This window comes from Manacus candei, unplaced genomic scaffold, assembly GCF_025592945.1.
Source record: "Manacus candei isolate 608988 ecotype Guabito, Panama unplaced genomic scaffold, ASM2559294v1 h1tg000018l, whole genome shotgun sequence".
Classification (NCBI taxonomy): domain Eukaryota; kingdom Metazoa; phylum Chordata; class Aves; order Passeriformes; family Pipridae; genus Manacus; species Manacus candei.
The window spans coordinates 6,557,546-6,578,353 of NW_026138066.1; the positions used below are offsets into that span (position 1 = coordinate 6,557,546).

At 46.5% G+C, this 20,808-nt stretch overlaps 1 protein-coding gene across 1 annotated transcript in view; it reads right to left on the reverse strand.

The window, feature by feature from the left end:
• CACNA1I (calcium voltage-gated channel subunit alpha1 I) overlaps nt 1-20,808 on the reverse strand; it is a 174,969-nt gene that overhangs the window by 19,696 nt on the left and 134,465 nt on the right. The window contains exons 11-29 of the mRNA XM_051784181.1: nt 18,772-18,923; nt 17,992-18,177; nt 17,187-17,304; nt 16,556-16,711; nt 16,018-16,108; nt 14,973-15,175; nt 13,319-13,735; nt 12,298-12,398; nt 11,166-11,289; nt 10,254-10,322; nt 9,144-9,328; nt 8,690-8,816; nt 7,470-7,595; nt 6,914-7,003; nt 6,280-6,472; nt 5,025-5,176; nt 3,261-3,370; nt 2,520-2,653; nt 1,707-1,777 (exon numbers count right to left, since the gene is read on the reverse strand). Of these exons, the coding sequence (XP_051640141.1) occupies nt 1,707-1,777; nt 2,520-2,653; nt 3,261-3,370; nt 5,025-5,176; nt 6,280-6,472; nt 6,914-7,003; nt 7,470-7,595; nt 8,690-8,816; nt 9,144-9,328; nt 10,254-10,322; nt 11,166-11,289; nt 12,298-12,398; nt 13,319-13,735; nt 14,973-15,175; nt 16,018-16,108; nt 16,556-16,711; nt 17,187-17,304; nt 17,992-18,177; nt 18,772-18,923 (2,805 nt within the window). The remainder of the gene's footprint in view (nt 1-1,706; nt 1,778-2,519; nt 2,654-3,260; nt 3,371-5,024; nt 5,177-6,279; nt 6,473-6,913; nt 7,004-7,469; nt 7,596-8,689; nt 8,817-9,143; nt 9,329-10,253; nt 10,323-11,165; nt 11,290-12,297; nt 12,399-13,318; nt 13,736-14,972; nt 15,176-16,017; nt 16,109-16,555; nt 16,712-17,186; nt 17,305-17,991; nt 18,178-18,771; nt 18,924-20,808) is intronic.

Here is a 20,808-nt window from a genome sequence, read left to right on the forward strand (position 1 = left end):
ATGTAAACTGGAGAGAGAAAAGTCAGAATTTACAAAGTATGGAAGAATATGTTTGTGGCTAGGACCAGAAGCAGGGATTCATAGGTCCCAGCCATGCTCTTTACAAAAGACTTTACTCTCTGATGACTCAGTTTCTCCATCTACATGACAGGGATATGAATATTTCCTAGTCTCTTATTTATGCTCTATATTTTGGGGATAGAAGTTGAGTCTCATCATTTAGGTGCAAATATATTGCAGAGTCCTCTTACCAAGGGTTTATGGATACTATTTCATCCAGTTCTGTGTGCATCTGTGTGCATTTATCTGGGTTGCAGAATAAACATGCCACAGACATGCAGATGCTGGATCTGAAGACCTGCTCCATTCCAGACCCTTGCCTGAGAAAAATCATCTCTTGTGGCTCCTGGAATGGAAAAGAGCAAGGTGCAAAGAAGCTTTACTGAGTCAGCCTGGGGCAGCAGAGCCAGAACTAACAAATGTTACTGGTCCGAATCTGCCTGCTATAAGAACATCCTTAATCTCCTGTTCCTTTCATTGTCCAGTGTATCTCAGCCCACAACTACCCTGAATTATGATATTATATATCCTACATATGAATTATTGTTATTATTACTATTATTATTACTCAAAATTAATTATTGTTTAATAAAAAGCACGAGCGATCAGACAGAGCTCAAGATCCATAAAAGATGACAGAGTTCCCCTCTCACTTTTGTGCGATCAGATTCCTCTTTTTCAGATTGACGTTTGTTGTCACCAACATCAGAAGTAAATTCCTTGGGTAACTACTCATGCTGTTTTCAGACTGAATCTCAGCTCATCATCACTCACCAGCACTGGCACATTAGCTGATAAATCGACTGACAAATGCCTGTGCATTTTGATATCATGCAATATAGTTGCCTTCTCAGGGCCTGCCAGGGGAATGGCCTGATGTATGATCAGTAGAGCCACTTGGTGCCACTACTTCTTGCATAACAATTCTCTCTTAACAATCCAAAGGGAAGGGGACCAGACTCCCTGGCTGCTCATCCATCATGGAGGATACTCACAGTGGGTTTGAAGCCTGTGTAAAGCACTGTGTCAGCATCTCATTCGGGAACAGCTGCCGCTCACAGCTCATGAAATCCTTCTGTCTAGCTGTCTTGCAGTAGACACTTAACTGCCGGCTGCGTGAGCCACAACAGAGCATGTCACTGCTTCTCATATATGAGAGGCTCAGAAACACAAAGGGACCCAGGAGGAGAAAAGAAGAAAAAGAAGGAAGGGGGAGGCACTTGCTAAGAAAAGAAGTGCTGAGAGCGTGAATGAAAGAGAAGGGGGAAAAAGGGGGCATATGCAGGGAAGGGTGAGAGGGCCAGTGATACGAAGACTTCCTTTCCTCCTGAAATGGCTGCCAGTCACTCTTCCCTGCTTGTGGAGAGGAGAGAAAGGAGCTGAGGACTAACTGCAGTTAGACACTAGCTAGACACGATGCGAAGAAATCTGCCCTTATCCAGGAGTCAAACCTTATTTCATTCACCCACTGGAGAACAGAGATGTGAGGTGAGCTGCACCCCCCTGAATGACATGAAAACTTGGACATAACCTTCAGGCAGTTGCCTGCACAACACAGTAGGCACTATCTTTGAGACTACACAAGAATCAGCCCTTCGGAAGAAAGGGACAGCAGAGGAGTCTTTTGGGAAGCTGGTCTGTTTTACCTGTGGCAGGGCTTGGACAACGGTATCCAGCAGCGCTCGCATTCCCGTGGCCATCTTCAGTAGCTTCAGGACTGTCACAACAAGCACAAGAGAAGTGTGGTTCAGACTAAGCTCAGAAAGTCCGTCCTTTGTGTGACTTATTAATGACAATAGCACAAGATAGATGTCCTGTCTCCCCTTGCCCTAGAAAAACTGGATTTTCCCCCTCATCCTCCTTTTCCCTTTTGACTGTACAACCCTAGTTGTTCCTTCTACTCCAGTCCACATCCTTTTTACTAAATACTCTGCTTCTATCACCCATGCTTATTGGACTTCTGGTTCACCCAGGCACTATAACCAAGTGCTCCTTTTCTCAGCAATGTGTACCCCAATTGTCCCTCTGCTTGGATTTCTCCTTCCATCAGTTTCTCTTCCTCCAGATACCACTGTTAATCCAGTTTAGCACACTTTGGCCACCACCAGGAAGATTCAGGCCCCTGCCTGTGCAAACTTCAACCTGCTTTGTGGCCTCTTCTTCACACACCGTTGCCATGCTTGCCCCATAAATAAGAAACAGAGAAAGTTCAGTTCTCACATGATCTGCCCACCCTCTTAGTCCTTCACCTCCAAGGGAGTCAGAAAGTCTTATCCTCTAGGCCGTCCTTCATCACATCCCAGAAGAATCCCTGCTGGGTTGTGACAAAGGACACCCTAGAGGTTCCTCCAGGGTTGGGGACAGGGTGAGCCCATGACTCTACAGCCACTGCTCAATGAGTCATGGCACCAAGTCCCACTCCATGGCCACATGTACCCTGCCTTCGGCCAGTGTCTCACCCCGGGCGATACGCAGCACCCTCATGATCCGGATGATAGTGGGGTTAATTGGGAGAGCAGCATTGATTTCAATCTCTTCCAGTGTGATGCCCATGACAGACAGCAGCACAATGGCCAGATCCAGCTGGTTCCACCTTAAGAAGAAAAATTGAAGACAATAAAGGAAGATAGAGTTTTTCCATTTCCCTGAAAAACAAAGTGAATTGTTTCCACTTCAACCTAAACATTTCTTTATGTATGAGTTCAAGGCCTCACTCTGAGTTGGCCTATATGGGTTTTTGCAGACAAACAGAGATTCACTTTGCACACAGCCTGAGCAGCCAGAGGCAAGCCAGCCTGATTTGGAAGCATGGAGCTGTGTTACTGTGGCGCTATGCATTGACTAATGGGCTCAGCTTTTTACAGCCTTACTACCTCAAATCGACTTTGTTATGTATGTTCTGCTTCAGAATGCTCACAGTTTGCCTCAAGGGCAGGAAAAAAAATGTCTCTCTCTAACCTCATCTCCTTTGCTTTCTAGCCTAACCAGCAGATGCCAACGAAGAGGCAATTTTTGGACAACTCTCACTATTGCCTAGGCATTGTAGCTCAGGCAGACTGAGGTGAGGTCCATGCTGTGCAGAACTGGGAGGCAGTCAGGGCACTCTGCCACCACCTCACACTCTAGATAGGGAATTGTCCTCAAAACCTCTACCCCAAACCCAGCTGTTCTACAGTCACGGTTGACGACCCCCTGCTTACCTGTCTTTGAAGAATCGTCGCAGACCAAATGCCACCAGCTTGAGGACTGCCTCAAACACAAAGACAGTGGTGAACAGGTAGTTGCAGTACTTGAGGGCGGTCTCCAGGGACTTCCAGCAGAAAAAGAGGGTAAAGAATTTAGGCAAAAGCAACATCAAGCACAAATCTCCTCTGCGCGGGGACTCTCCTAAGTGCCAGGTATTCATTGTGAGGTGGGGAAGCTACCCCATGCTTCCTACCTACTTGAATGTGGAGGCTGCCTACTAAGGGCAAGCACCAGCTGGCCTCTCTGCCCCATGTTCTTATCAGGATCCTTTCTCCTGTACTGTTCAGCATAATGGGGAGGAGGAGGCTATTGCAAGAAGAATCCACAAAATACCATCAGCCTTCTCTTCTGCCAGTAGCCTGTGCCACCTGGATGACACCTTGTTAGTGGCACTGGCATAGCTATCAACCAGGAGTGAAGAATAAAGGTTACTCTAATTGTGGATACAGGTCATCTCTGATGGGAGGAAACCCTGCTGTGCCTTGGTCTGGGGCCAGCGTGTCACACCTCTGAGCTGATTGGCTTTTGGTTCTTTTACATGCTGCCCCTTCTCTACCACCAAGGACTAGTGTGAGCAGTGGGCGTTTTGTACTGGAAGGGTTTGAAGAGCTTTGATAACATTGTTTAACAAAGCCTGACAACAGGCTGGCATGGTTGGACCTGTGTTCCAGGGAAAGGAGCTGAGGAGTAAGGAAGAGGAGTGACTTGTTCAGGAACAAAGGCCTGATGCGAGGATGCCAACAGATAAAAGTTGAGGGTTCCTGTAGAGTAAAACTGGGCACTATCAAGGGCAAGATAAAAGCTGGGCAGTTGGGCAAGATAGGCAAGAAACAGAGGAGCCTGGTGGTAGATTTGAATGACAGACAGATTGAGCTGCTGCTCAAAGCCTGAGCTACCTTGGACAACCTGTTCAGACATCAGAGCTGCCAGCCTAAACCAAACTGAAATGCCACTGGGTAGATGTCATGATGAACGCTTTTTCTACATATGGAGGCAGAAGGCTCCTCTGATCTGTGCAGCATACATTGTTTCCATCAAAGGTATCTAGAGCTTTGCCAGGAACACTGAGGTACATGGTCTTCCCCAGCCAAAGTGTAAAATTTATTTGGCCTCCAAGGTGCTGTATTGGGAATCATCCCCTGCAGCTGAGAGAGGCTCTACTCGGCACTTTGGCCCTACAGCTTCTCTCACTAAAAAAAGGTGGCTTGGTAAAGACATCCCATCCCATGACGCACAACCAGCCACTCTAATTTTCTGAGCTCAGGTCATATGGCAGGGGAATTGGACTGATATTTGGAAATCTGATGCAAAGCCTGAAGCTCCCAGGACACTGCTGCTTCCACCACTCCTGTTAGGATCCAGAGGAACATAAAAAGCAGAGCAGGGACCTAAATTTGGGTGACCCACAAATCCACTTACTAATATAAAGCACGGAGACTTAATTGCACCATGTTTTCTAGGGGCCTGACTCTTGTTTAGATGCCTTCTCTCTATTGATTTTAATGGCTAACAAGTGTCTGAGTAGGAACTATCTTTCTGGACACCTGTGAGACTCTTCACCCAGCTTCGCCTACTATATTAAATCTTACAAAATTTTAACAGTAGTTTTTAGAGACAGTCAAGTGTCCTACTTATGCTGGTGGGCAGTGGTCATCAGAGAGCTGTAGCAAAGTAACCTAATGTCTAGAGGCAGGGCTTATCTCCATGATCTCACTCACCACAGGTTGGTTGTAGTGCTCCAAGGACATAGTGACCACGTTGAGGCAGATGATGAAAGTGATGAAGATGTCCAGATAGTGGCTGGTGCAGACCGAATGAATAAGGAGGCGTATGGGGCAGTAGGTAGCATAGTACGGCAAACGCTGTGCCTCTTCAGTGGAAAGAGGGATATGGGCAGAGGAAGAAAGAAAGAAAGAAAGAAATGGGTAAGAAACAGAGAAAGAAGAAGGCATAAGACTGGTGACAGGTGTTGAAAGAAAAGGGAATGAAGGCGGGAGAGAGAAAAAACAGAAAAGGATAGGTAAAAGATAAGGGACATAGGAAGGAGGGGAAGGGAAATACAAAAAAAAAAAAAAAGAGGAAAGAAGAAGTGGGGAAAAAATAAGTAGAAAAAAGATAAGGAAAGGAATGCTAGAAAGGAAATCTGTTAGTCTACGTTTGTAGGAATGGTGCTAAATCAGCATTTCGTATCCTAACAAATTAAGATCACTTTTGATAAAAGGGAGCAGATGGTTCAAGGAGAGGCCCTGGGGTGTCAGGGGAGAGAGGGGAAAAACTGGAGCACAGAAAGGGAAAGCATGCCCACAGGCTGTGAATGTAAGAAAACCCTCAGTCTGGGTAGTAGGGATGATTTCCAGGGGCAAGGACGCTTTTGCACTTTTTGTCTAAAGGTAACATAGAAGAGGACAGAAACACCAGGAAAAGAGAGTTTCTTTCACCACAGAGGATTTGGGATACCAAGGAGTGACAGTGCAACACTGATGGAAAGAACCAGGAACAAAACACAGTGGCCTTCCTCTTTTTTTTTTCCCCTCCTTCTTCTTTAAATTTAGGGTTAAACACAAAGGATGGTCTCTCCAGGTCTTCCTTCAATCACCAGCTGAGTTGCAGGAAGCCCAGGTGGGACTGTCCCAAGGCCAGGAGGTGTATTGATGTGTGGATGCTCTGTGTCAACAGTGCTCACGAGCATGTGCACAGGGGTATTTTTGGTACATTATCCCCTGAGGAGCAGGGTGCTAAAGCCCCAGTGGCTTCCCTAGAGTCCCAGCAGACTTCATCAGTCACCCCTCTTCCCCAGACTGCCCTAGTGAGGTGTGTAGTGGCACGGCAGTGGTGCAGGGAGGAAGGCTGAGAGCACGGCCACGAGCAATGTATTTTGGAGACCAGTCCATCAGGAAAGAAAAAGAAGAGGAAAAGGTTTTTCTCAGAAAACCTTGGCCTACGAACCAACCAAACACTTAGGCTGTGCCTTACTCCTTCGCTTCTTCTCCAAGCGTCGCAAGCGCTTCTCCTCCCGCCGGCGCGCCTCCTCAGCCTCCTGGTGCTGTCGGCACTTGTGGAAGTTCTCCACCACCACCCCCACGAACATGTTGAGCACAAAGAAGCTGACAATGAGGAGGAAGGAGATGAAGTAGAGTAGCATCCAGGGGTTGTTGTTGGTCACTGGCTGGAGGAAGGGGGAAAACAGAGCTGGTCATGGTCTTAGCAGTAAAGGAATAGGGATGCAGTGGGCAGCAGCCCAACAGTTCCTGCTTTATAAGGCATTAAAATAACCATCTGTGGGTCAGGAAGGAGCCAGCACACCCAGAAAACCACAGGGCATGGTTGCTCCATCATTATAAATAAGGGCCCGCTGTAAGATCTAAGCTGAGTGGAAGGTATGAATTACTACAGACACCTACTAAACAGGCACAGCTGCACCTCCCTGCATGAACTAGGCAAGTCCATGGACCTGACCCCTTGCAAATAGGTGAGCAAAGGATTCAGAAGGGCCCTGGAAGGGAATCTTGTTCTGAGGGAGGTATCTGAAGCAGGATGTTAAAGTATACTTCTGCCTTACTAGCCCAAGGAAAGTGAAAAAGGTCCTTTCACAAGGAAATCTTTGTACCTGCTGGTCAACAGCTACAGCATCTAGTCCATTATACATAATATTGACCCAGCCATCCTTGGAAGCCAGAACAAAGAGGGACATCAGAGCCTGCAACATACAAAGCAAAGCAGATGTGGAGCAGGTGCATCTGGCAGGCAGGGAGAAAAAAATCATGAGTTTATGGCCTAACACACACAGCACTGAAATACTCTTCCTGCCTGTGTCTCTGCACACATCAAAACCTGCTCCCTCCCATGCAGAGGACAGAGAGGGGATAACAGGAAGCCATGTGCAGTCAAACTCAGCAGAGGAGAGAGGTTGTGAAGACCATCTGCTTTGTGGCAGGAGAAAAGAGAAAATCAAGCTCTCTGCTGCTACAACTTTTCTTTCCCCTACAACTTGTAAACATTATCCTGATACCAACCCACTAGTGACACAGCTTCTGCATGGATACCCATACCAAATAATCACTCACTCTGGCCCAGGGATCAAGGCTTTCCAGGCAGTGTATCTGTGCCCTGGAGAGGAGTATACATATAGGAGGAGACAGAGGCAGGGGCTGTGACACACTCACCTGTCCCAGGTTGTCGAAGTTATACTTGTGGTGTACCCACTTGTAGTTGGCGGCCATGCAGTCGGACCGGTTGGTGATGTTCCTGATGTCGACTCCCAGGCAGTGGTAGAACTTGCCCTTGAAGAGCTGCAGGAGGGGAATGACCCCATCAGCGCCTTTCCCCACAGGGTTCCCCATGCTCCCTGGGATGTGCAAAAGCTCCCGAAATGCTGGGTGGGCTGCAAGACTGCAAGCCATGTGGAGCATAGCAGGGACACCACCACCACAATGTAGAGCACAGGCTCAAACATTGCTAAGGAGCCAGGACCACCCTTGTAAACTCACACCTGGCTTTTCAGCCTCCTCCACCCCCCCAGGCCAGCAGTGACTGTAAGTCCTTACCATCTGACAGCCCTTAGGGAAGCCTTTTTGGGTACAAAGGGAAAAAGTATCTTCTAATCAGTCCCCTAGAGTAATCTTCTCTCCCTGCTTCCCAGTTACTGAGAGTGCTGATGGGAAAAGATCTCATCTGAGGGTAAAGAACCAGAAAAAGCCATCCTCTTCTCATTTACCTCTCTTTTTTTTTTTTTTGACAAGACTGCACTGCACTGCTGTGGCTCTCCTGCCCAGGGCTCCTTTCCCCATATAGAAGGTACTGGATTGTGCATTTGTACAGATGCATCAGAGCAGACTAAGTATAGCACATTCCCTGAGATGGAAGTAACGCCCACACCCTTGCTCCTCTGCAATGCAACAGCCAAAAATAAAGAGGATTAAATAAAAAAATTAAAAAGAAGGTTGTGGGTGGATTTAGGGCTCAGAGTGAGGGGGAGAAACAGAGCTAACTGGAGGTAGGGTTCATGCAAGCAGGCACTGAACTGCTTGCCTCTGTGAGCCGACATGGATGTGGCCAGTGAGCCCTATGCTGTGCCAGCCCTGGGCTCTCCCTATAATGCTGACCCAAACTCTGATCCAGCTCCTGCCAGGTGCGTCTACTTCTTTCTCTCACATCCAACAATGTCTGCCCTTGCTGAGCACCTGTCTGTCCTTGCCAAAGGTTATAGGTTCATTATGTGGGAGACAGCTTGTGGGGGAAAGCTGGTGCAGAAAATTTCCTGGCTTGCCCATCCCTCCTGTTCTGCTTTGTTCCCCACGTTTGTTGTAGGACCTGGGGGTACAGAGGTGCCCATGGTAGTAGGGGTGGGGGTACAAGGGCTGTTTGATGGACAGTAACAACCTACCTGCACACCCAGGATGCCAAAGATGATGAAGAAAGCACAGCAGATGAGGACAATGTTTCCAATGGGCTTGAGGGAAGAAATGAGTGTCTCCACCACCAGCTTCAGGCCAGGGGCTCGACTGATGACTCTGGAAGAGAAGGAAGGGGAAGAGTGATAGAGGGGCAGGGCAGGGATGTTTGGCCTAAGCTAAGCATTTTCAGCAGCAGCAGGCCCCTGCTCTCCCTATGCAGTGACCCATCAGTAGAGATGACCCTCCCGTAACCAAAAAGCCTCTTCTCTCCCACAGGTTTGTTGTCTGATGAGGTACCTCTAGCATCAGACCCATATGGCTAAGGGGGACCTCCCCGTGTCAAAGACAACAGTTTGCCTGGCACAGCTGGATCTGACTCTGGCACCCTTCCTGGGGAGAACCAGTGGGAAGAAGGGGCTGAGCAGGGCTCGGTGGGATTCTGACCGGAGGGGACGTAAGGTGCGCAGCAGCCGGAGAACTCGTAGCACCCCCAGGATTTTGGCACCACCAGCAGAGGCCACTGAGACCACAATGTCAATGAGAGAAACGAAGACCAAGAAGCCATCCAAGATGTTCCAACTGCTGCGGAGATAAGCCTGGTCCCCAAAATACAGGCCTAGAGAGACTACCTGCAAGAGAGGGGAGAGGGGAGGGGGTGAAATGGCTCCTCCACGTTACCCAGTAGAGGGCAACTATGGAGAAAGTTGGAAGGTGGGGAATAGTTATCAATTCCTCATGACACTGAAGTGTATCTCATATATTTTCCTTTCACCTGGATGTCTGTGAAGGAGAATGTCTTTGGGGAAAGTGGTGGCACATGACTCCAGAAATAATAGGGCCATGGCATCTTCTCATCTTTTTTTCTACTTCCCTGAGTAACAGGGAACATGCAGGAAACCTTTCCCTGCCATACCACAGACCTGGGGCAAGTGTCCCTGTTCAAAGATTACCTGGGAGGTAAAGTCAGGCACCTAAATCCATACTTTGGCTCTAAGGGAGTAGCTTTTCTTGTCAGCAGTTCTCAAAAACAGCAGGTGCTACAGAAATTGCTGGCCATGGAGAGAGCTTAACACCCTGGAAATAATGGCCAAAATTCAGGTATAAATTTTAGGGGTTTAACTTCAGGCACACACTTTTAGGGCTCTTCCCCATTCACAAGAAGGGAATAACATGGTTTCCTGATTGTTGCAAAGTACTTAGACATCTATTGAATAATTATGTCATTTAAGAACATGTTATTAATATTGTTGTTATTTCCCCATTCTTGCTCCAGAAGAAAGGGAATGGACATTTAACATCATTACAAAATCCATACCTAAAGGTCAGCTACCCCTCACGGATACTAAGATCCAGTTGGATCTAAAGCCTAGGATAAACATCCCCTCCGTGCCTGACAAGATGGGACTCAACCCCAGGCAGTATCTGCCTTTGCCAAGATAGAGGAAAGGCCTGGCACACTGAAAAGAGGTACAGATTTTAAAAGGGTGCTGAGCAAATATGAACCATGTTTGACATGGGAAAAAGGCCCTGAGTTGCTCAACTCCAGTAACTTACCTTCAGTGTCATCTCAGCTACAAAAATTGCTGTGAAAATGTAGTTGGACACAGTGAGAAAGATCCTCTCCTAGAAAAAAAACCAAAACAACAAAACAAAGAAACAGATAAAGATCTTAAATGTATCTGGACTTCTTGTTACTCTGTCAGGCTTCTCTGATAATATCTTTTGCAATCCTGTGAAGGACCTGAAAGTTGGTGAAATAAGGGAGATGCCCTTGGCAGAGGTCAGCGCTAGGCAGCTTTCAGCTCATACACCTTGGCTCAGCCCTGTGCCACAGCTGGGACAGGATCCTGTCCATCTCTGGAAGAGCATAGTGGATGGGATTGCAACGCATCCTGCAAATCTGGTTTCAAGGCACTCTCTGCCCTGTTCTACCAGTGCTGCTCAGTCCTGACCTGCTGCGCTGACCTGGGACTACTTCCCAAAGAGCTGCTGACCACTGACCACAGATTGTATCCAAGTGCAGTGGAGTCTGGGAGTCAGCTAGGGCAGACAAGCAGAAAAAGTAATTTCACTTGCCAGCTTGAGCCATCTCCAAAATAGCTCAAGAGTAGCATACATGAATGATGGCATGCCATTTGTACAGGATGGAAGCTGCTTCTATCTTTCGGTTCCCAGTCCTTGTCCCTTTTGCCATTCAACTCTTCTATGCAGATTCCTGAAGGACTCTCTTACTTTCAAACACAGAAGGAATCAGGATTTCTGTATTATAAAATGGGTTGCCCCATTATAAGACCCTGCAGGGGAAGCACACGCTATGTTAATTACTAATACTTGGGTATTGAATAAATGAGTGGGAGCTGGTGTTTAATGATGATGTTCTTCCAGAGGTCATACCAGTGTTGGGAACACTTAAGAACTACTCTTAGAAGTTATGCTAAAAAGAAGGTGGCAGGTAATTGTGCTCACCGTGCTTCTGTGCTCAATCTGCGGTCTCTCCAGGGCAATCGTGATGCAGTTCAGGAAGATGAAGGCCAGCACAACATGGTCAAAGAGCTTGTGAGCAATGATGGTTTGGCAGAGGAGGCGAAACCTGTAAGAGAGTTCCAGTAGGCATCTGTGCCTCAGGCAGAGCAAGTCAAGGAGCTATGAGGACAGAGAATTAAGAGTTCTGGCCAAAACTGGGCTCTGACATAGCAGCTTTCCTATCACTGATACTGATGTCTGTTGATATGGCAATATCCCAGGACGGTCCACAGTCATACAAGGAGTCTGGAACAGTGCAAGGGCATCCTAACCATTATGACTGTGCTCCTATCTTGCCTTGTAAAGAAGAAGCTGTGTTTCAGTTTTCCTCCCAAACTTACGCTTTGTACCTACCCATGGCAAAGAGGCCACATGCTGAAAGCTGAGGAGTGGCAGGTAGGTTGTCAGTCATGGGGACCACACTTCTGTCCACTCCGAAAGACACTGTGCACATTAACACAGGTGTCAGAGCAAAAAGCTCTCCCTTATGATCTACAATGAAAGCCCTTTCTTTTCAAGGGGTGATGCACATCATTGAGAATACTGTTGGTTGGGGTACATGGATGTTTTCTACTGGTGGGAAGACCTCTTTAGTAGGAAGAATTTAACCCAAATTTCTTTTTTTTAGGCAAGAAGAATACTAACTTTACCCTAAAAGGTGTGATATGACTGCTGATAAATTGGTACTGGGCCTGTAAATGAAATGGAGAGCCTGTTCTGGTACCAGGGGAGGAAATATCAGTATAATGGAGTCATTAATAATACATTCTTTATCCTTTTTGGGTTAACATTAGTATTCCCTGCCTTGCTTTGTTATAAATATTTATGATTACACAAAATAAAATTGGGATGCTCCAAAGGGAGGGAAGATCATAATAGCTATTTAGAATGCTCAACCTTTGTTTCATCTCCAGAATCTAGGAAAAGTTGTTTGGCTGTAGAAGGGACAGTGGAGGAGAAAGTACTTCCCAGCTGGTAAGTTTAAAGTCACAACCTAACATCAGGGGATGTGGCCAGCACAGCAAGAGAATCTGCCCCATCTTTTCAACCTTCTCATAGCAAAAACTGCACAAACCTGTTTTGTGGAGAGAAGAGATATATGGACCAGTCTTCCCGTAACTCACACCAGTCTGGCTTATAGACTTCCATCATCTTCTGGATGCGAAAGCACAGGCTCTGTAGGGGTGCAGAAGAAGCAAGTGCCTCTGGTTACGTTCCCATTTACCTGAGAGACACTCTTCCTTTCACATCTGACCCAGAAACATCACTACCTGCAGTCTGCCAGATGCACTACCTGCCTTTAAGCCCCTGAATGAGGAAATCAACTCAAAGGCAACAAGTCATGGAAAAGAAGGTAGAAGCTGCTTTGCCAGGGCCTGTTTACTTCTTGGCATCTGGTTTCTCCTCCAGATCACAACAAACAAAACTGCTGGTGTCCCTTTTAGATCAGGATGTTGTCCAAGACACCTTCTCAGAGCTGTTGGAAGGGCTTTGTTAAATTAGGACAACGTTACCTCCCTACCTCAGCTAAATGAGAAGCCAGGACAAAAAGGCCTTCTGTTGGCACTTGGGCTTGGAATTTCATACAGCACATACGTCTGTCCAAAATTTCTACTGACCCTGCCTCCACTTTTTCCATCCTTTGATTTGCTCACAGAGTGGGCGTTGCTGTCTCCCACACTGGCACCACAAAACTCACTTGCCTTGTCTCTGGTGCCTGTGTTTCCTGCTCTGGTCTGCTGACGTTCGCCATGCAAAGCTCCCACTGCTCCCACAGCCTGACTTCTCCTATCCTGTAGAGATCACTGGTTGCACAACTCTGAAATAACAGCTCCCAAATGACCATGAGCACATCTCACATCTGCCTTCCTCCTACCATCCACCTGTACAGTTGCCTTGCAGGCAGCCTCACAATGTGCTTTGAGCTTGTCTGTGACAAAAAGGTCCCATCTGCGCTCAGCGCTGTCCTCCAGCTTTCCTAAAGCATCTTGGCAAGCTCTCCTATCAACATACAAGGAGAGTGAAACTTGAGGATGGATTTGGTGTTTCCCACAACATTGCAGCGTAATCCCACGTTCCCTCCACCAAATACGCACATAATCTATCTCTTCATCATCCTCTCCCCGCTCCTTGCGATTGTTCATCTTTGGGAAGATCTCCTTGACAATACTGGGCATTTTGCCATTGCAGTCCTGATGCTCGCTGGCTCCAGGCAGTGCTCCCAGTTTATGGGTCACTCTGTGGCCGGATGGGACCGAGGTCAACTCCAGCAGGTCACAGGAGCCTTTATTATCCAGAGAGAGTGTCCGGCGGTGATGAAATACCCTTCCTGTCCCATCCGTCTCCCCATGTGCTGCCCTGTGAGCTTCCCCAGGCAGGAGGGACTCATGCTCGGCTGAGGGATGTTTGTGTTTCAGGCTGTGTCCCCGGGCCAGGCTGTTCCAGCTGGAGCGACGGCTCCCCCAGGCTCCACTGCGGCCCCAGGCACCATAGTGGGAGCTGCGGGAACTGGACTGTAAGAGAGTGGGATGGAGACACAGTGACTCCAGGCACAAGGAGAGAGCATGTGATGCTATTTCAGATCGCACACTTCTCCCTGGGCCCCTAAGCCAGAAGGTTACCATTTATCAGATGTTGAGCAAGTTGCACGGTGGGAATTTAGCAGCAATCTCTGTAAATCTGACAATAAATTGATAATGAATTAGCAATGGTTTTGGCTGTGATTACTTTATAGCACCATCTGTGTGCAAAGCACTTTTGGGGAAGGTAAGTAATAAAGCCAAAGGCCAGGTGCCTGATGTTGTTACTTACACCATCACAGAGCAAGAATAAAGCTCTCAAAAAATCTGACTGGCAGCTTTTTACGCTGCCCTGGGGTAAAGGATAACGCAAAGTACAGGGTGATGGATAATCTGACACACTGTCTTTTGAGTACAGTCTTAGTAAAAGGAAGAAATGAGAGAAACAGGCTTGTTGGCTACAGTTTAGTTCAACCACATAAGTAACTTATCATGTAGTACGTGGCTGCTAGCTCTTCCTGTTTAGAAATAACAGGGGCATGAACCCTTTAAGCACTGATACACCCCTCAGAGCTGTGTACATCAGTGGGTAGAAAGCCCAGAAGCTAATGTGACAAGGTGGACAGGTCTGAGATGCACTGGTTAGACAGCCTGTAGTGTTTGGGGAAGTGCCACGGGGCAGCAGGATCTCCTACGGGGAGCTCCAAATCAAGATTTTTCTCTTCATTGTTACAAAGTTCACAGAAAACCCACCTGTAATGGGACTAGGCATTACCTAGATGTTTCTGTGCTCTTAACTCACTCAAGGCATCACTTTGCGTCCTGCACTCAAACAAAACAAAGAAAGGGGAAGGGGACAAAATGTGTTTCTCTCAAAGAGGGAGACTGTCTTTTTGGTGTTCTCCCTTTCTCACACTTAATGGAATATAGATATATATGTCTACAGATACCTAGAGAGAGAGGGAGGGAGAGAGAGACACAGAGAGAGAGAATGGAATCCCACACTCAATGCAATATAAGTAAGCAACCTGGAAATAGACTTCAAAAATCTGGAAATTTAGATAAGTAATGTGAACTGATCTGGATTCCAAAGACAGGAAATGCACTTGTGTTAGAAGCCTGCAGCAGCAGTGAAATCCTTCACAGCAATCTCCAGATGATGAAAGAAAGACAATGTAGTGCTTGGCCTTCAAAAGAAGGGTACGACACACTTTTATACTCAGTCACTCACCAAGGACCGCTGGTCATGGGTCATTCTCCCCAGAGACATCACACTACTCTTCCGGGATCCAACAGCAACAAGGATCTGGTCAAGTTGCAGGGAGTTGCGTGAAGAATTGGTGACGCCCCCAGCAGCCACTGGTGGGTTGGAAGAGGGCAAGGATGGGTCCAAGTGTCCATTAGGTGTTACAGGAATTGCACAGAGCTTGGGATCTGAGTGGAAAGATGAAGAAAGAAGAATGAGAAAAGAAGAAGGTGGGTTCCTCACTATGCAGTGACTGCTTTGATGTTTTACCATGTTAACAGCAGCTAACAGAATATTAGCTCTTTAGCATCAATCAACATCAATTCCCCTGATTTAGGGTGTTGTGACAAAAGCAGTGCAAGTTGGGAAGACTCTTGTAGAAAGACTTGCAGTCTGAGGAAAGACTTTGAGGGATGAAGACGTTACCAGGCAGTTTGTAGGCAGACTGTTCCAACTGTTAACTATCTTTCCTTGAAAATATGCAGCTTTTTTTCAGCCTGAATTTGTCTAGCTTAAGCTTCAAACCTTTACAATCTCATTATGCTTTTTTCTGCTCAATTAAAGAGCTATCTACCATCAGAAATCTCTCCTTATGGTCTGCAATTACAGAGCGAGTGATCAAGTCATTTCTCTGATTTCTCTAAACTTCATTACTCTCTCGCTGAGGCAAGACTTCCAGACTCACCTGAGTTCTTTTTAATGTCTAGGTATCCCTTCTACAAATGTGGGTCCCATATTTGGACACACTGTTCCTGAAATAATGCCCCTGAAGCTAAGCAGAGACAGTCTCACTTCTGACTTCCAGTTGCTGTTCTGGAGGTCATTCAAGAACTGCTCCACTTAGCTACCACATTCCTCAGGATGCCAACATGTCTCTAGTTTTTCCACAGACAGCAACACAAACTACCATAAAATTCAAAATGACAACTGGCAAGTTCTTGGAGATGAGAGTGAATTTTCTGCAGAATCTGTTTTTAGATTTCTCACCGAACAGCAACAGGACATAAGCAAACTGTTTGAGCTGTCGTACCTGGGCCTTCCTGGACCTCTTGAAACTGATCAAACTCCTCCACGTTTGATGAACTCTGGTCTTCATCTGAGTACGACCGGTTGGCATCCCCCTGTAACACACAAATTTAGAATTTGGGAACTCAAACAGAAAAGACCATGTGTTCTTGTCTTTCATTGCTGGAACAACTGCAAAATTGTCCTTGGCAGTCAGGCATCCAGTGTGATCACTGGAAAGAATCTTGTGTGATTTGGGATGGCTGATGTACTGCGTTCTTGCTTTTGGAGGGGTAAAGAACTCGCCCTAGGGCAGGGGCTGTTGTGGTACACAAGATGAAAATTGTGAATTCCCTTTCAGAGAGCTTGTCTCTTTCCTTACAAGGGTTAACACTGCCTTTTTTTTTCTTTTTTCCAATTAAAGAGCACCCTAACTTCAGGAGTGAAATGACAGAGGTGTGATACTTTGGAAGTCATCCAGTCCAGTATCCTTAAAGTGTCCCAAAGTTTACCTTTTTAGCACCTCTATTCCTCCTCCTGAGGAGGCCTTGGTGGCAACTTACCTCAGCCTGGAACCCTTCCACGAGAATGGCCACCAGCAGATTGAAAAGTACATAATTGCCAAATGTCATGAGAGCCACAAAGTAGAGGGAAGCCCATGGTGAGGTGGAGGCCATGCCATTATAGAGTACGACATTCCAGTCCTCCTGGGTTAGGATCTGCAATCAGAAGCTAAAGTCAGATAAACGTGAAGGAAGAACACAATGGGGGTTCCCAGAAAAGGACAGTGAATACACATCAGGAGCACATCAGGCCTCTTAACTTTCCCATAACCACACACCCACTGTCATCATCCAGCTGTGGTTCTGCGCCAAAAACATCAGCTGAGCAAGAGGAAACGAGCAACAATTAGGGCAGTAGTGAGATTGTAGTGTTAAACTTGGGAGTTGCCACAACAGGAGTGACCTTTGCAGACTGTCCCCAGGGAAGGAAGGAGCTCCCCTGTTAGAGATATATACCAGTTGTTTGGTTCCAATATGCAATTGCTCTTCCTCCAAATATCACATGACAGAGTGTTTTATGCAGCCTTTTGTGCTGTCAGGAGTGACTGCAGTGCTCTGCAATGAGGAAAAAGCATCTCTTGATCCTCTTCACTTTGCCCTGGTCCACCCATAGAGAGCAAAGTGGGCTCACCTGGAAGACAGTGACGATGGCCCAAAGTAGGGAGTCAAAATTCTTTCGGTCAGGAACTGTATCTCCTGTGTCTGTCCTGAGGCTGAACTTGCAACCAAAGATGTGCATTCCTAGGATGCTTTGGGACAAGAAGTGGAGATGGTGTCAAATATAAATATCTCTGGTACCACAATGAGTTCATCAGAGTAATTCTCTTTTTCCTCATGAAAATCTAATGTTACAACACAGCAGCAAGGAGTATGACAACACAGTCAGACTACTAGGACCTACTTGTGAAGAAGAAACTGAATATTGCACCCCTGTAGTTCACAAAAAAATTTGGTTTCCATCTGTGCTCACTCAGAGCTCACATATTACCCCCAACCTGTCATTCACATCTGTTCTCTCTATTGTTCTTGTTTGCTGTCATATTTCTTCATCTTATTATCAGTGCATTGGATGCACAGATAAACTTTCTTGGTTGCTTCCTGCTGCCCTTCTGGCAGTCAGCCTCCAGACTGAACTGTTCCCTGTAGCCAGTGTTGATTAGCAAGAGACTTGACCTATCCCGCGATGGGACATTATGCTCAACATCCACATTTGGTGACACTATTTTGACACCCCATCCAGGCCAAAATCTTCAGCAACTGAACCCAATTTAGTGCGGGAGTAAGTTCAGCCCTTACAAACAAATGGTTGTCAGTGCTGCCTTAGCCTATAAGAGCAACGGGCAAGATGAGTTACACAATCATGCTCTGAAGCTCTGTCCCCATGAGCCATGCAGTGCCACTCCAAAACACTGTGAACCAACTAACTGCCTCCTCACCTGAATATAAAGATGAAGAGCATGAGGAGCATGCAGAACGTGGCTACGTTGTCCATAGTCTTCATCAGCACCACAAGCTGGCGGCGCAGCGCAGGCATGAAACGCACCAGCTTCAGGACCCGAAGGAGTCGGAAAGTCCTCAGCACAGAGAGGCCTCCATCTGACTGGCCGATGATCTCCCAGATGCTGTCCAGAGAGGCACAGGGAGCATGAGGGACAAAATGAAAGACAAGTGAACAAACAGAAAAGAGGGAGGAGTAACAGTGCTGTTTTCATAGCTGCACTGGCAGCATAAGGAGTTGAGAGAGAAAATCTGTCTGAGCAAGATAGAAGTATATAGTATGGGTTTATACTTATGTGTAGAAAGCTGCATTTATGCCTTAAGAACACGAACGTGGCACTGCATTTTGCAGGAATGAGGGAAGGATTTCAGCATTAAATTCCAGCAAGACAAGTTCTTCTATCATATATTAAACCTTTGTAGCTTCCTCAATTTGTGCATTTTAAAAATATTTCACAAAAATATTTGTTGTGGACTTAACAAGGCAGCTGCAATCGCCTCCATTCTACAGAGGAGAGAACTGACGGACAGAAATGCTCTGTAGCTTGTGTTGCACCAACACAGAGTGTTGGAAAAAGACAGCTTGGTCTCCCAGTCCTTGATCTTGTGTTCAGCTCAGATCCTCCTAGAATAGCTGCTAAATCCTTTTTCAAAAGTGCCCAAGCTCTGTGGTATGCTTCTCTATATCTATTTCAGTTGATCCCCAAGGCCCTGGTCACCTGATGATGACGATGATACTGTCGAAGATGTTGTAGGGGTTGCGAAGGTAATCAAAGAGACCAAAAGCAGCAAGTTTCAGGATCATCTCCAGAGCAAACATGCTTGTAAAGACCACATTGCTGATCTCCAAGATGTTGGTCAATTCCTCTGGCTGGAGAGAATGCAAATTCAGAGAGTCAGAACTGAAACAGCCCTGAAATTATAGGAAATAAAATGCCACCCTTCCCAGAGTATAGGGTTTGTTGGGAGTTGCAAAGCTTCCATTGGCGAGATTAAAGTGAAGCTGAATAGAACCACTTGCACTCCAGTTCCTTTGAACTTCTGCTACCTTCATCATGGATTATGTCCCTAACAAATTTTTTTACTAGAGGTGGTCAGGAGCCCCACAGCCATTCACACAGACAAGGTTGACCAAGTGTCTCCCACATTCCCCTTCATATCCCATTACCTCAGCTAAAGCTGATTTATTTTGTGCAAAGGACTTGAGTATTTTTTGAAACAGGGCAAAAGTGGCTCATTTGCCATCAACCTTTTCCTTCAAGAATTTTGTACTCTTAGGTTTCCACAGGGAGCTGACACTTTTTTTTTGCAGAAATTCTGAAAATATTTGAATGACAGGAAAACAGTTCCCCATCTTCCTCCAAATCTTTTTTTCTGTTACATCTCTGATACAACTTTTACTCCCTGTCTTCCCCAGCAGAGACGGGTGTGTTTGTGTGTATGAGACAAAGTGTTTTAATGATTCCATCAGTGGAACAAGTCTGAACAAATTAAATTACTCTTCCTTTTGTTTTCCGAATTAATGACCTTTTCTTCAGTGTGTGTGCAGCCTTGGAAACTTCTCTGACAAGGTCAGGAAAGGGTCTGGACCATTTCCTCAGGAATGATGAAACGAGGGACACAGAGGTTGTGCTGATATCATTGATGAGGGATGCCAGCAACCTGCCATCCCCTGTGAAATGGAGGCATCTCCTGAACTGATTTTGGGATGGATTTATGGGCTCAAAGCACCTCTCACCCAGGGACTAGGACTGCACCAGACAAAACAGCAAGGGCTGAGGTCTCACACAAGATCAGATGCATGAGGGGTAAGACATGCAAGCCTGTCCATGTTTGCACATACTCAGGCACACACATACATAGCCCAGGAAGACTACCACAGCAATGGCAAGGTACAAAATATTGCCAGAGTGAACAAAAAATCCCTCCCAGGGTAACGGGTTGCATCTTGGGCCAGTCTAGACAACCCATAGCCTTCAGGCTGCATGAGACTTCTAGGGCAATCAGTTCTGGTTCTGACCCTCTGCCTGAAGCTGGGGGCTGCTTTAACCCCTGCTCTGAGGCCCCCATGGGCCCAGATCCTCCCAGGTGTGTGAACTGGAATCTGCTCCTCACGTTTATGGCTTCCCGTGCCCTTTGCTAATTTCTTGCACTCCTCGTTGCAGCTTCTTAGTCCATCTCTTTAAAATGAAAAAAGGGGAGATGGCTCAATTTCCATCCATAATTACATCTAAATAACAAAACCATCCTAAAAATTACAGGGAAAGGAGGGGAGATAAAAGTGAAGAGAGAAAGAACGAGCAAGGGTACATGGGAAGAGAGAGATGAAGATTACTTCAGGGAGACTCAGGCAGTAAATGACACTTGCCGAGAACATGAAGTCTATATGCTAAACAGAGATGCCAGTTTCAGTCTGAAACAAATGATTATGTTAGTGAAAATGAGCAATGTAAAAAAGCAACAGGTTATGATGGTTGATTTACCCATCACACTTGGAGCGTCACTTGAACAAAACTGTGGGAGCCGAATATTGGGGCGAGGAGGGTGGCTTGAAGGGGAGAGAGATCCCAGAGGCAAAGCATGCCCAGAGCCACATTATGATGGTGGATTATCCTTGTCTTTGCTTTCCATACATTCTCTCTTGTGCTTTGTAGTGAGTAACTGATGTTTGAAAAGCCATGCTTGCCTTTGCCTGTGGAAAAGGTCACCTGTTCCTCAGTCTCTCCTTCCCTCCTTAACGTCTGTTTCTACAGTCC